The sequence below is a fragment of the Zeus faber genome (genome assembly GCF_960531495.2).
Source record: "Zeus faber genome assembly, chromosome: 13".
In the NCBI taxonomy this organism is placed as follows: Eukaryota; Metazoa; Chordata; class Actinopteri; order Zeiformes; family Zeidae; genus Zeus; species Zeus faber.
The window spans coordinates 30,714,687-30,728,419 of record NC_137198.1 but is presented as its reverse complement, the minus strand read 5'-3'; the positions used below and the strand labels follow the sequence as shown (position 1 = coordinate 30,728,419).

General features: G+C 41.0%; 1 protein-coding gene across 2 annotated transcripts; it reads left to right on the top strand.

Annotated features, from left to right (window-relative positions):
* Nucleotides 1-419: 419 nt before the first annotated feature.
* On the top strand, nucleotides 420-10,185 carry LOC307239525 (glucosamine-6-phosphate deaminase 2). 2 transcript variants are annotated; one of them, XM_080012939.1, is made up of 7 exons: nucleotides 420-476; nucleotides 598-733; nucleotides 835-936; nucleotides 1,704-1,886; nucleotides 2,310-2,494; nucleotides 6,477-6,651; nucleotides 9,184-10,185. In XM_080012939.1, exons 2-7 carry the CDS (start codon nucleotides 610-612, stop codon nucleotides 9,240-9,242), a joined length of 828 nt encoding a protein of 275 aa, XP_079869065.1. In that variant the 5' UTR covers nucleotides 420-476; nucleotides 598-609; the 3' UTR covers nucleotides 9,243-10,185. The 2 variants fall into 2 exon arrangements, with proteins under 2 accessions (XP_079869065.1, XP_079869066.1); XM_080012940.1 differs by having other exon boundaries at nucleotides 429-733.
* The last annotated feature ends 3,548 nt before the right edge of the window (nucleotides 10,186-13,733 follow it).

The window sequence follows — 13,733 nt, the reverse complement described above, 5'->3', positions numbered from 1 at the left end:
TGAACTTGAACTTAACACTTCTAACTGTGGGCTGCTCTCTAAACCGGCCATGTATAGAACGTCGGATGATGATGTCACAAAGCGGCCTGCTCCTGAAACTAATGAAATTACATCTGTTTTTCCACAAATTTTTCCACTGCTCCAAATGAACAATGATATTGATCAAACTCGAACAACGAGACCTCTGAAACGTCCTGGCTCTGAGACCTCAAGCATGTCTGTGCGTACTGCCATCTTTGTGTTTCAGATACTTTTGGCATTAAAAACGAAGAGATAAAAAAACGCAGAGCAATAACAATTATTATTATTATTATTATTATTATTATTATTATTCCCTGTTAACGCTGTCCCTGTAACGCTCCACACTCCAGTCTAATAGGTGGCGGTAATGCGCCTAGCACCTAGTAAAAACAAAAGAAGAAAAAATAAAGAAGGCGGACAAAGAAGAGGGAAAATAAGAGTTATCAAAAGATATCGTGCGTTCATTCCATTTTCCTTAGCGAGGCGAATCTTCTTGAGGATTTGATTATTTTCCATAATTATCAAACTGTTTGTGGCCAATTAAGTATTTAACTTTCCCTTGTTCCGTGCCTTTAGTTTGTCGCCAGTATGAGACTTGTCATTTTGGAGGATTACGACTTGGCCAGCGAATGGGCAGCCAAGTACATTCGGAACAGAATCGTCCAATTCAAGCCCGCTGCCGACAGATACTTCACTCTGGGATTGCCCACTGGTAGGTTTCACCTAATCTGAATTCAACAACAACGACAACAACAACACGATTAACCAATGCACGATTTAAACTTGACGAAAGCATTGTTATCATGATTCTAGGAAGTACTCCGTGCGGCTGCTACAAGAAGCTGATCGAGTACCACAAGAGTGGCGACCTCTCTTTCAAATACGTGAAAACTTTCAACATGGACGAATATGTTGGTGAGATTTTAAGGCAAAATGATGTCCAACAGCTACCTTGCCTCGTCTCCGAGTGGGACACCATATGTACCATGGTGTTCCATCATCATCAGCATCATAAATGGTTAACCATAACCAATGTGCGAAATGGACCATGGCGCTGTAGAGTTGTAGCGGCCGTGTGAAAGACTCTAATCCGTCTCTACACGATCCCACTCGGCCAGTTCGCGATTCAATCAAACATTTTTGATTTTTTTTTTTTATAGTCTTACGGCCAAGGAGATTGTGCGCCTGCACGATGTCATACCCTAAGAAAGTGGAACGTGGGCGAGTGCGGACTTCTGAATAGGGGTAATTTAGGGAATTGCGGCGACTCATGAGTGTCTGATTAGTGTATAATGTCAGCGCTGCACAAACAACTACAGTAGTGAGCTTTTTGGCCTCCATGTTTGTTTTTCTAAATATATTGAGAGATATTTGCGTAAACCGTTCGTCTGTTCTCAGTCTTGAGATTTTTGCTCCCTTAAGACAGCAGTTGTGTGTACAGCAGAGACCGAACATCTGCAAATTGAAGTTGTTAAATTTGCGTTGCTCAATTTTTTTCATTGTCTTTCATGATTGGAAAAAAATCACGCAATGTGGACAGGCTTTAGAGTTATTGTGCTAAATATGATGTGTTTACTTAAGATTTTTCGTGTGGTTTTCTGTGTGCTATCACACGGGTGTCAGACATTTTATCCCAATGAGTTTTACATACCCTAACCCCCTCCTGCCCCTTTTCTTTTTAGGCTTACCTCGTGCCCACCCTGAGAGCTACCACTCCTACATGTGGAACAACTTATTCAAACACATTGACATTGATCCAGTAAATGCTCATATCCTAGATGGAAATGCCCAGGACCTGGAAGCAGAATGTGAGGCCTTTGAGCGAAAAATCAAAGAGGCCGGAGGAATCCATTTGTTTGTAGGAGGTTGGTGACATATTTCAAAGTTTTGTTTCTTGTGCCAACTATTTCCTAAAAAAGCTGACACAAGGTAAAGTGAGTAGTTCAATTTCTTGAAGTGAGTATTTAAGAAATTGTTTATTTTCAGGAAGGAAAGGAAGGAGCATATTTTTCTGTCAACTCATCACATAAATTGTCCTTTTATTATATGTTTTATTCAGAAATCTATTTAAAAAAGAAAAAAAAAGTATTTTTAGGCCATCTGTAGTTAGCTAAATATGTAGCTGTTTTCTATATAATTAATTATTATTTGTTTACCTGAAGGGGGGAAAAAAAAAAAAGGTTTATTCGTGTAAACCTTAAACCTGCCTTAACCACCCTTTCACAGTGATGTACAATGTAATGTACATTGCATGTAATGCAATGTAATACATACATTGCCTCATTTAGGTATCGGCCCTGATGGCCACATAGCGTTCAACGAGCCTGGTTCCAGCCTTGTCTCGAGGACCAGAGTGAAGACACTGGCCAAGGACACCATAGTGGCCAACGCCCGTTTCTTTGGCAATGATCTTTCCAAGGTTCCAACTATGACGCTGACTGTTGGTGTGGGTACAGTCATGGACGCCAGAGAGGTAAGTAAAATCCGGAGTGCGCCATCAGTAAACTATTTGCTGAGTTGCTATCTCATTTTATGTCAAATTATGACACAATTCTGATTTTAGGTGAGTTTAACATGTTTGCTGCCCCAGCCCTACTTTTATTACTGATTTTATGGATGTCCTTGACTCTTAACATCACTCAAACGGTACAAGAACCTACACATTCTAAGGGCCACACCCTTGACTTAGTACTGTACAGTGGTCTGAGCCCTGAAAACATTAAGACAAAGGACATCTGTGTGTCCGATCACAAAGCGGTTTTATTCAGTGTGGTCTTATCCCTATTTTTTATTACTCACAACAATCCTGTCCGCTATGTTTTTAACTCTGTCTCACGGAGTAAGTTTTCCGAGCTTTTCAATGCTGCTGTTTCGCCTTTAACTGCTCTTATACAGATTTTAATACAAAGGAGCTTGCTCCCATTTTAATGACAGGTGTCTGACTGTCCTGGACTCTTTTGCCCCATACAAGAACTAGAAGTCAAATAAAACATCGCAGCCCTGGCTAAATGAATCCACCCAGGACCTAAAGAGAAACTATAGGAGAAAGGAATGGAAATGGAAGAAGAGTCGTTTAAACATATTTTTTGAGATCTGGAAAGACACTGTCCATAATTATCAAAAGGAAGTCAAAGAAGCAAGAGCAGCTTTCTTTTCTAACCTGATTGTTGCAAACCATTCCAACCCCAGAATTGTATTTAAGGTAATAGACTCTGTCATCACTGCCTCCCCCTGCCCCCTTAATCAGGCAGTTTTTGAACTTTTTTTGATAAAAAAGCTGAGAATATGACAGGAAATAACACCCAATGACCAAGCTATACATGCTAGTAGGGTCATTGACAATTATTTTAGCAATTTTGAAACTGTCACCATAATTTTTACATGAAACTCTTTCTCACATGAAATCAACCACGTGCAGCCTTGATATTATCCCCACCTAATTTCTTAAAGAGTTTATCTATTATAAATTGCTCGCTGGAGAAAGGCATTTTTTTTTCTGTTTTTAAACATGCTGTCGTCCATAATCTTTTAAAGAAACCAAACCTTGATCCCTCTGTTTGTAACAATTTTAGGCCCATTTCTTCACCTCAATAACTCTAAATCAGAAATCATACTGTTCACTCCACAAAATTTTACCAGTCATTGAGAGTGGCCTGAGCATCCTGTCCACAAATATTAAGTCTGTTGCCAGAAACTTGGGAGTACTGTTTGACTCTGACCTCAACTTTGAACAACAAATTTAAAAAAACTGTCCAGTCCTGCTTCCTTCAACTGAGAACCATTTCAAGAATCAAACCAATACTTTCACACAGAGACCTGGAAATAGTTATCTACGCACTAATTTTCCACGACTAGACAACTGTCTGGACTCTCTCCTTTCTGGCATCAACCAAAAGTCCCTCTCTCGCCTCCAACTAGTTCAAAACGCCGCAACTAGGCTTCTTACCGGTTCCAATCAACGATATCACATCACCCCAATCCTGGCTGCTCTCCATTGGCTCCCCGTTCGGTTCAGAATCAGAATTCAGAATTGCACCTGGATCCTGGACTTGCACCTGGATCCTGGACTTCCTCACAGCCGGCCCCTAGGTGGTCAAGGTGGGGAAGTACATGTCAAGCTCCCTCACCCTGAATACAGGATCCCCCCAGGGTTGCGTCCTCAGCCCCCTACTGTACTCCCTGTACACACATGACTGTGTGGCCAGGTTCAGCTCCAACACCATCATCAAGTTTGCTGACGACACCGTGGTCGTGGGCCTGATCACCGACTGCGATGAGAAGGCCTACCGCGAGGAGGTGGCTGACCTGTCACTCTGGTGCCAGGACAACAGCCTCCACCTGAACGTCAGCAAAACCAAGGAGCTGATTGTGGACTTTAGGCGTGGATCACAATCGAGGACGCACGCGCCCTTGTGGATTAATGGGACTTCTGTCGATAGGGTGAGCAGCTTCAGATATCTGGGAGTCCACATCACAGAGGACTTAACATGGACTGTACATACAGACACTCTGGTGAGAAAGGCGAGGCAGCGTCCTTACCACCTCAGGCAGCTGAGGAAATTCCGGGTCTCGGTGAGGATCCTCAAGTCCATCTACTCTGGAGCAGTGGAGAGCATCCTGACAGGCAACATCACTGCCTGGTTTGGGAACTGTACTGCCCAGGACAGGCGGGCCCTGCAGAGGGTGGTGCGTTCAGCTGAACGTACCACTGGAACTACCCTCCCCCCCTTGCAGGAGTTATACACCAGGAGGTGTAGTAGCAGAGCCCGTAGGATCATGAAGGATCCTCATCACCCCAACAACGGACTATTCCAGCTGATGCAGTCAGGCAAGCGCCTCCGCAGTCACACAGCGAGAACAGAGAGACTGAGACGGAGTTTTTTCCCGCAAGCCATAAGAACTGTCAACGCTGACCTCACCAGGGGTCCTAACTGAGCCATGCACTAGGCTCCACTACCTTACTGTACTGTATGTAGCATACTGTACCGCATACTGTGTCACTGTTCAGGGTTGTTCGTGATGCCGTATTGCTGCGCCGTACTGTTGTATACTGTGCTGTATTATCCCAAACACTACCTCACACTATTCACATTCACATGCCACTTTAATTCACATGCCACTTTAATGCACATATCTGTATATACATAGGCATATTCCTTCTATCTATTCCATTTTATTTCATTTTATTTTTATTGTATTTTATTCTATATATTTTTATCTTATTCTATAAGTATTCAACTTACTGTTTTACATTTTAGGAGTCAGTTAGTCGGTCTATTAGAAAGGAATTTTTACATTATTTTTTTTTTCCTAGGACATATTGTGTGCTATCACCGGGTGCGTTGCATTACATTTCACTGCATATATGTATGAAAGTATGTATTTGTATGTGACAAATAAAAAAATCTTGAAATCTTGAATCGATTTTAAGATCTTACTGATCACTTTTAAAGCACGTCTGGGTCTGACTCCAAGCTACACAACAGATATTTTGACCCCATATGAGCCAGTACGCAGCCTCAGATCCCCAGGCGGGGCCTCCTGGCTCTTCCAAAGTCTAGACTTAAAACTAAAGGTCACCGTGCCTTTACTGTCAGGGCCCCTCGACTTTGGGATGACCTGCCTGAGGAGATTCGGCTAGCAGAGTCAGTGAGTCGTTTTTTAAAGATCTGTTTTTATGGGATGTTGCACCCTGTCTTCATCTATCTTTTTTTTTTTTTTTTCCTCCCTTTCATGTATTTTATTTATTTATTTATATTTTTCCCTTTTATTTATATTTCCTTTTATCATATTGTATCTACTTTTTTGGGGTCTCTTTTTATCCGCTTTTACAATTTTATTATTATTACAATACAATAGTTACAATTATTATTACAATACAAGTCGTATTTTATGGACAAAATAAACAGGGCTACGGATTGCAAAACTTGTAATTCTGTGATGCAGTTGGGTGTACTTAAGTCGCACATATGCCTTGTTTAGCATTCATTTTTAAATTTCACTGCTGAGGGAATAGTAGATTGGGATTCATGGTTGGCCTGCCTGCTTTTCGCCAAGGGTAAACATCTGGTATTATTGGGTATTATTTAAAGAAATTCCTGTCTTTAAGGTTGCTTTACTTTATTTTTAAATTTAAGATATTTGGGGGAAATCAAGTCTGTTGTCTGACTTCCTATAAATCGGCGTAAGTTTGTTCCGCTAGGAACAATTTACATCTACTAAGAATTTGTCATGGTGATGGTGGGTTTCACTCCGGATCAGTAGCAGTAACAGAAGCTTAACAGTCTGATATATAAAATATACAAATGTGATACAATGCACAGGATTATGATTTACTCTCTGTCTTTGCTTTGATTTATTGAAAAAAAATTTTTTGAATTATTTTGCACTTGTTTTCGATGTGACAGCCCTGGCTGTAATAGCATTATACTGTACACCGTTTTCTTGTTTTTCAGGTGATGATTCTGATTACGGGGGCCCACAAGGCGTTTGCCCTTTACAAAGCCATTGAAGAAGGGGTGAACCACATGTGGACCGTCTCGGCCTTCCAGCAGCACCCCCGCACCATCTTTGTCTGTGACGAGGATGCCACGCTGGAGCTGCGAGTGAAAACAGTCAAATACTTCAAAGGTGAGTTACGAAAACGCACAAACCTGCTAGTTTTTCTCTTAACCCTGATTAGTCAACTGAGACCTTGAATGAATATAGATGACAAACTGTGTCCTCAAAGTGTATTTTAACTGTACATTCATACTAAATTAATGTAGCATGTGAGTAGTGGTCGAACGATTCAGGTTTTTCAGTGGCCAATGCTGATATTTATAGAGCAGGGTGGCCGATGGCCGATATATAATGCCGATTTCATGTTGTTTTTTGTTTTTTTAAATCTGATAAAATACAACAATTTAATAATAACAAATGAGACATTAAATTGCTGAAGTTGAATTAACATTTATTTAACACTAATGTTATTGTCTGCATTGTCTCTTCAGTACACTTATTTTAAATGAAAAATGTGTCAACTAAATAAATGTCCACAGGTAATCAAAAAGCTAAACTTTGGGTAATCAAAAAACTTTACTTTGTGGGAAAAAAACGTATGAATGGAAAAATAAGTAATTATAAACAATATAATGAATAAATATTAATAAACTGCGTCATAATAAAGTCTCGTCGGGAAATAGTCTCTTCGTTACAGAAGTGCAGGATTTATTACAGGTACTCACTTAAAGACGAGGTACATTTCTAGGACCAGGTTGTTAAGCGAATTGGTCGATAAGCGAGGACCCATGTTATTTTACGGTAAGGGGCTTGGTGATTGTGAACGCTAGTGTAGTGAATACTGAAAGACTGCGGGAACGAGACTGAGAACGGTGATGACATGAGACGCTTGATGCTGAGATGCCGCGCACGCAGCAGTATTGAACGCAGCGCACAATACAGACTGGCCAGAGAGCTGGTCGTAAGTCCGAACGGTCGCTAAACAGGTAGGTCCTTAAGTGAGGAGTACCTGTATTTACAAGTAAAGTATTTACACAAAACATCCGGTTTTTACTAAATGAAGTCCCATAGGAACAGAGAGACGTGCATCTCGTCCTCTCGGGATAGTGGGGATGCACAGGGTTTTTTTGGAACGGGACAGTCCCTTAACTCAGTCGTGTTTAACATTTTATTTCATACATGTAGGAAACAAATGAAAATAAATACATCTAAAATAAAGACAGGCACGGGAGCCAGGAACTGGCTCACGGGGCACCCGTGATGTGCATTCCATTCCCTTTTTGAACCAAAACTAAAATGGATCGTATTGTGTTTAAAAATTTGTTTCATATAAGTTATGAAACAGACAAAAATAAATAGATCTAAAATAAAGACAGTAAAATCACCACAGGAACACACGCACGGTGCAGCAATGTCTGGAGGAGAAAAAAAACTCCACTCCAATTTTCTGAGTTAGGTTAACGTTTTGCCTCAAATGCAAAGTATTTCCAAACAGCACTCCTGCTGTTTTCTTTCAAAACCGGTTGCAGAGGCTCTGAACTTGCCGTCTTTAATGAGCTAATACCATAATAAATGAATGAGACAGTGAGTGAGTGGAGGCGGGGCTATGTGGGCACCACGGAAAATGAGTATTGAAACAGTTTAAAATATTCAGAATTGATATCCATAGGAAAATCTCACTAGTCTGCAGACATTTTTTTTAAATCGGTCTTGTAAGCGCAGGCATCGGCCCATGCTGATTATCTCGAAATGCGAAAATATCGCCCCACCGATTAATTGGTCGACCACTACTTGCGAGTATGATACATTAACGTGAATTCAATACGTTCAACTTTGTCAAATCAAACATCTGAATGTGTGCTTATCTAAGAGTCCCGTTAAGTACATTAACAGCGAGCCATAGCATATTCAATACACATTTGACAAATGACATTTGTGGGAGTCTCTACCCCGAAGGTACGGGTTAAGGCAAGGAGACGAAGGAGTCTTTTTGGCAGTGGCCTTCCGACATGGCGAGAGTTTATTAATTATGATCAACAAAAAGTCTAGCTGGCCAAAACAAGAAAATAGATAAAAGGAATAATCCGTGTCCGGGTTTCTGCTTGGTCGCGGATTGGTCTGCAGGCTGTTAGTGTCCAGCACCAAGCGATCCCCACTTCAAGACAAACAACACATAAGAAAACTCTCTCAGCTGGGTCTAACCAATCAGCGCTAAAGAGGCTGATCAGGCAGACCCGGCACAGCTGCTCCGTAACTGAAGAAGCCAGCTCCGTCACCTGCAGACCGTGGCTTAACCACGCCCCTTCATCTGCCACAACATTGTAGTTTGTAACCGCTAGTAACCGTTGCTATGGCAAGCCGTTTTACCATTTCATCCATAGGATGAACTAGTTACTTTATAAAAGTTACTAGTAGTTATATTTTAGTTACTAGTTGCTATTCCAACAGTTACTAGAAAGTATTTTAGTTTTACTATTCAAAATGTATTAGGTACTAGTAACTATTCCAATTCTTACTATTAACTGTTGCAATGTTTCAAATAATAATTTGGACAATTTTGCCATTGAATCCTATGGGGCTCTATATTTGAGATATTAAAATGTTTTGTCACGTTCAGCACTTGTCACTTTCACCCCTCCGTTTCCCCTACTTTTATTTCAGGTTTAATGCATGTCCATAATAAACTGGTGGACCCAGTGCTTAGCATTAAAGATGAATAATCCAGAAGAGAAGAAGGGAGGCATCGTAAATCATCAAACTACGAATATAACCTGAGTCCAGCGTACAAAGGAAAGGTCCTCATCGATTTGTAAATTAGTAAATGACGGAATCCATTTAATTTGCGCCGGCTGGCAAATGTCACAACACTGAAAAAAGTCCAACAATAGGCCATGATGTTGTTACTTAAGAAGGGGGGATGCACGCATCCGGTACGGTCATCAAGCTAACGTTAAGTTGTCGCCACTCCAAGCAAGGTCACTTTAGATTTTGTTTTTTTACAAAGCAGGCAATACATGGGTTACTGAGAAATAATAAGCACATAGGGTTTTTTAAATCCAGTCCCTTATCCCACTCATCTCACTTATGGTTCTGACAGAAACTTTCAGTGTTTCTATTGGTACTCTGTATTTGTACAACGTCCGCAGAGGAATCTCAAATCCTTAAGCTGATTACCAATGGTCCTCTGTAAATTCAAATATTGTATATCAACACTACCTCAGTGAAACCATTCCAATACAAGAGGACTGTAAGAGGACTTGCCTATTCCTGCTCTTTTTTTTGGGGGGGGTGCTCATATTTTCTTCTCATCTAATTTTGAGGTCATTATTCTTTTCCTTTAGTTGCTTTTTTAAACAGCACTTTCTTTCTATAGACATATACCACTAAAAAGAGTTTTCCTTCTATGTTATCTCACTTGACTGTGCTCACACAGAACACACAAAATACAGCAATCTTGATGGCCTTTGTTACAGTTGAAATATTTATTTTTCTTGTGTTATAAAGCTGTCTTGGTGTGTTCCTGTTCTGTTGAGTAGAACATTCATTACCTGGCTATTTCACGGTAGAATGCCACAGACATTGACTGTGATGGACATTTGATAATTGTTTTTTCCTTTTTTTTTTTTTGCACATATATTGCAATTTAGTTTTCTTATAATAAAATGTTCCTAAGGAATTGTGTGTGGAGATTATTTTCTTTTCATCTATCAGTTTATTCAGTCTATCAGTCTTAAAGCATAGGTTTGCTGTTTGTCAACCCAGGTATTATTAAAATGTTGGTTCTCAACATTAAAATATCTGTTTATAGCTGAGGCTGATGAAGGTGCCACAGCTCTGGAAGACCTGTATTTTTCCAGTTCCAAAGAAAGAACGTCCAGTGCTCTCACTCAGGACAGTATCACTGGCCTCGCATGTCATGAAGCCCTTTGAGAGTGGTTATGCAGTACCTCATACCTGCTTCACCATCTAACTCCCATCTGGGAAGGCTAGGAGGTGTGGTAAGAGTCACATTCTTGCTTCTTTGACTTCTCTAGTGTACTTTCATCCAGCCCACCACTACATGGTGGCCTGAATGATGTGACTACTGAGGAGGGGGACCCAAACACCCCAACATGTGCCACTTAATTATACATATTATCTATGTTTATGAATACATTATTTGAATTAAAATACATTTTTGTAATTAGTTACAAATGTTTAATTCAAAATGTCAATTCGTTATGTTTAGATTTTTCTTTTGTACATAAACCTTGCGCTTGCGTTCCACTCAAATGTATTCTGTGGAAGAAATTCTTCTGCAATGATCGGTGAGGTTAATCTGCCTGCTACAAGAAAACAAAATAGAATGTTCAAGACTATTCATTCTGCAGAATAAAGAGAAAGGTTCAGTACTGCTCCAAAGCAATGTTTAGACCAGTCTAATCTTATTTCTGATCAAGAGGGCTGACAGGGTGTGGCCTGGGTCAGAAGTCATTTACAAGTCTGTGTCCCTCAACTGTCTCCCTGGATGCCAATCTCAAACAGTAAATTCACAGGAACTTGTGAATGACCTGGCAGACGCGTATTACAATCCCTTACAATGCACCTCCAGGCTGCCCTGTGGTTTTTCTTCATCTCCTTACAAGGTAAGCAGGACCAAATGTGATCTTGTTCCTCCGTGTTAGAATTGACATTGTAAAGAGAAAGAACATTTCTCTTTACATAAAGTTTGGCGGTTTCTGGGAAAACAGAGACAATGTTTTAAACTCCCCCTCTGGAGGTAGAGGCCTTTGTCCTCATTCAATATAAATGATCGTAAGCATTTTTCTCTTACAATACCACAGTATGGGGAAGACTGATCTAATAATGATCATGTGGACAGGCTATGTCTATTCTACTTATTGGTCAGTAGCTCAAGCCTTTCTTGCTGACCATCATGCTTCAATGTTATCTCACCTCACCTGGCTGTGTTGGACCAGTGGGTGCAGTAACTGGCAGGCTACTGCCCGGGGCGCCACCTCAGGTAGGTGACCCAATATGACCTGATTTGTGCAAAATAAAAGCTGAAAAATGTTTTTTCATGATGTTGGCTGCTGAAAGGATTCTGAAACACCCTGCTGTGATTGAGTAACTATCTATGCCGTGTGGTAAACTTTTAGATAATCACATCTCACATATACACTACTCAAAAAAAGTTAAGGATATTCGGCTTTCGGCTGAAATTTCAGGATGAACCTAAAATGCAATATAACCTTTACAGGTGAACTTAATTTGACCTTCTCTAAACTTTTGAATGCACATGTCCAACTGTTCAATGTTTCAGTACTTTTTGCACAACTTGCTGTTCTCTAACAAGGAGCTGAACAGCAAAATTCACAACAGGTGTTTTATCCATGAATCGACCAATACATTTCCTGGTTCAATTAGAATTGCTATTTAAACAGTCCTCTTCATAATGCTGTTCACATTTTGACATCATGAGACCAAGACGACACCGAACAATTGATCAACAGTACCTCGCCATTGCGAGGCTTCAAACAGGATGTTCTCAGAGGGAAGTGTCCACTGAGCTTAGAGTGTCACAGAGTGTCATCAGCAGGTTGCAACAGTGATACAGAGAGACTGAAAGAGTCACAGAAAGGCATAGAAGTGGACGTCCTTTGGCCACATCCCACACTGATGACCGCTTCATTGTGAACTGTGCCCTGCGGAACCGGATGATGAATGCCGCTCAACTCCAGGCACATTTAAGGGAGGTGAGAGGCACCCAAGTGTCACGTCACACCATTCAAAACCGTTTACACCAGCGTGTAAAATGATGGCCACCAACGATGTCGGAGACGTCAAGGAGAGCGCTATGCATCAGCCACTGTCACCAGACGAGCCTTTTGGTGGTGGTGGTGTTAGTGTGGGCAGGTGTGTCTAGTCAATACAGAACTGCCCTGCACTTTGTGAATGGTACAGTGACAAGCCCATACTACCTGAATAACATCATTAATCCAGTCATTGTGCCCCTGCATGAACAACACAGGCCTAATTTCATCTTCATGGACGACAATGTTCCAGCTCATCGAGGTCACATCATTAGGGAACGGCTGCTGGAGACTGGGGTACCTCAAATGGAGTGGCCTGCACTTTCTCCAGACCTGAATCCCACAGAAAACCTATGGGATCAGCTGAGTTGCCGTGTAGAGGCTCGTTACTCTGTACCCAAGAACCTCAATGACCTGAGGGCCGCCCTTCAAGAAGAGTGGGGTGCCATGCCTCAGCAGACAATAAGTCGACTTGTGAACAGCATGAGAAGTCGTTTCAAGCTGTAATTGATGCTCAAGGGCACATGACAAGTTATTGAGACATTGACATTTTTTGTTGTGGTATACCCACCGCTGTAGCTGGCTTTTGTTTCAATAAATTGTTTAAGATGAGGAAATCGCCATCGCATGCTTCTACTTAAATGCCCTACTTTTATGAAATAATATCACTGTAGCGTGAACTTTTTACATTTTCCATAAATGTCACCCGAAAGCCAAATATCCCTAACTTTTTGTGAGTAGTGTGTATATAAGCAAACCCCTCCTCATGTAAAGAAGCTTGTCACTTGTCACTCTACCGCTTTTCTCTGAATTTTTTTATTTTTTACAAAAAATCTGACTGATATATCATCAGGATTCATAAATGTTGTTGATCACCACCAGCCATCCCACGGCTACCTCTATGTCTGCTGAGATTTCAAGCTCTCAAAACAGAAACAGAAAGTCCAGTCCAGACTGTTCAGGGGGAAATGCTCCTCAACCCCAGACCTGTCAATCTTAACTCAAGCTCCGACAATCAAATTGAACCCACTTGCATCCCAGACATTTTTCAGTTTAATTTGAACAAGCATAGATGAACATTCAGGGACAACCAGGCAACCAGCGCACAGGACAAACTTGCTACAAAACCTAGAAAGGTCAGTCTATGGACAACTCTAAGGACAACCGCTGCAGCCAAGTCACGCAGAATCATGTTGAAGCCTTTAAGTCTCTTTGGTAAACAAGCCAATGAGAAAGCCTGGGCCGAATGCTGGTGCAGCATTTCAAAGGTGGGGAGGTCTTAAAACTTCAATACTGATCTGGAGGTCTGACTTTATGATATACCTTTAGCCTTAAAAGCTTACGTTTCTTGTTGATGCAGCAACAACATAGCGAATATAAGTCGTCACAATCCACAAATTCCTGGCTTCTCCGTGGATA

What these genes read in the sequence shown, in the direction of transcription:
- LOC307239525 (XM_080012939.1), top strand. Translation starts at nt 610, where the DNA reads ATGAGACTTGTCATTTTGGAGGATTACGACTTGGCCAGCGAATGGGCA. An exon ending in CACTCTGGGATTGCCCACTG is followed by an intron (nt 734 to 834) that starts GTAGGTTTCACC and finishes TCATGATTCTAG; the next exon opens with GAAGTACTCCGTGCGGCTGC. An exon ending in CAACATGGACGAATATGTTG is followed by an intron (nt 937 to 1,703) that starts GTGAGATTTTAA and finishes TTTTCTTTTTAG; the next exon opens with GCTTACCTCGTGCCCACCCT.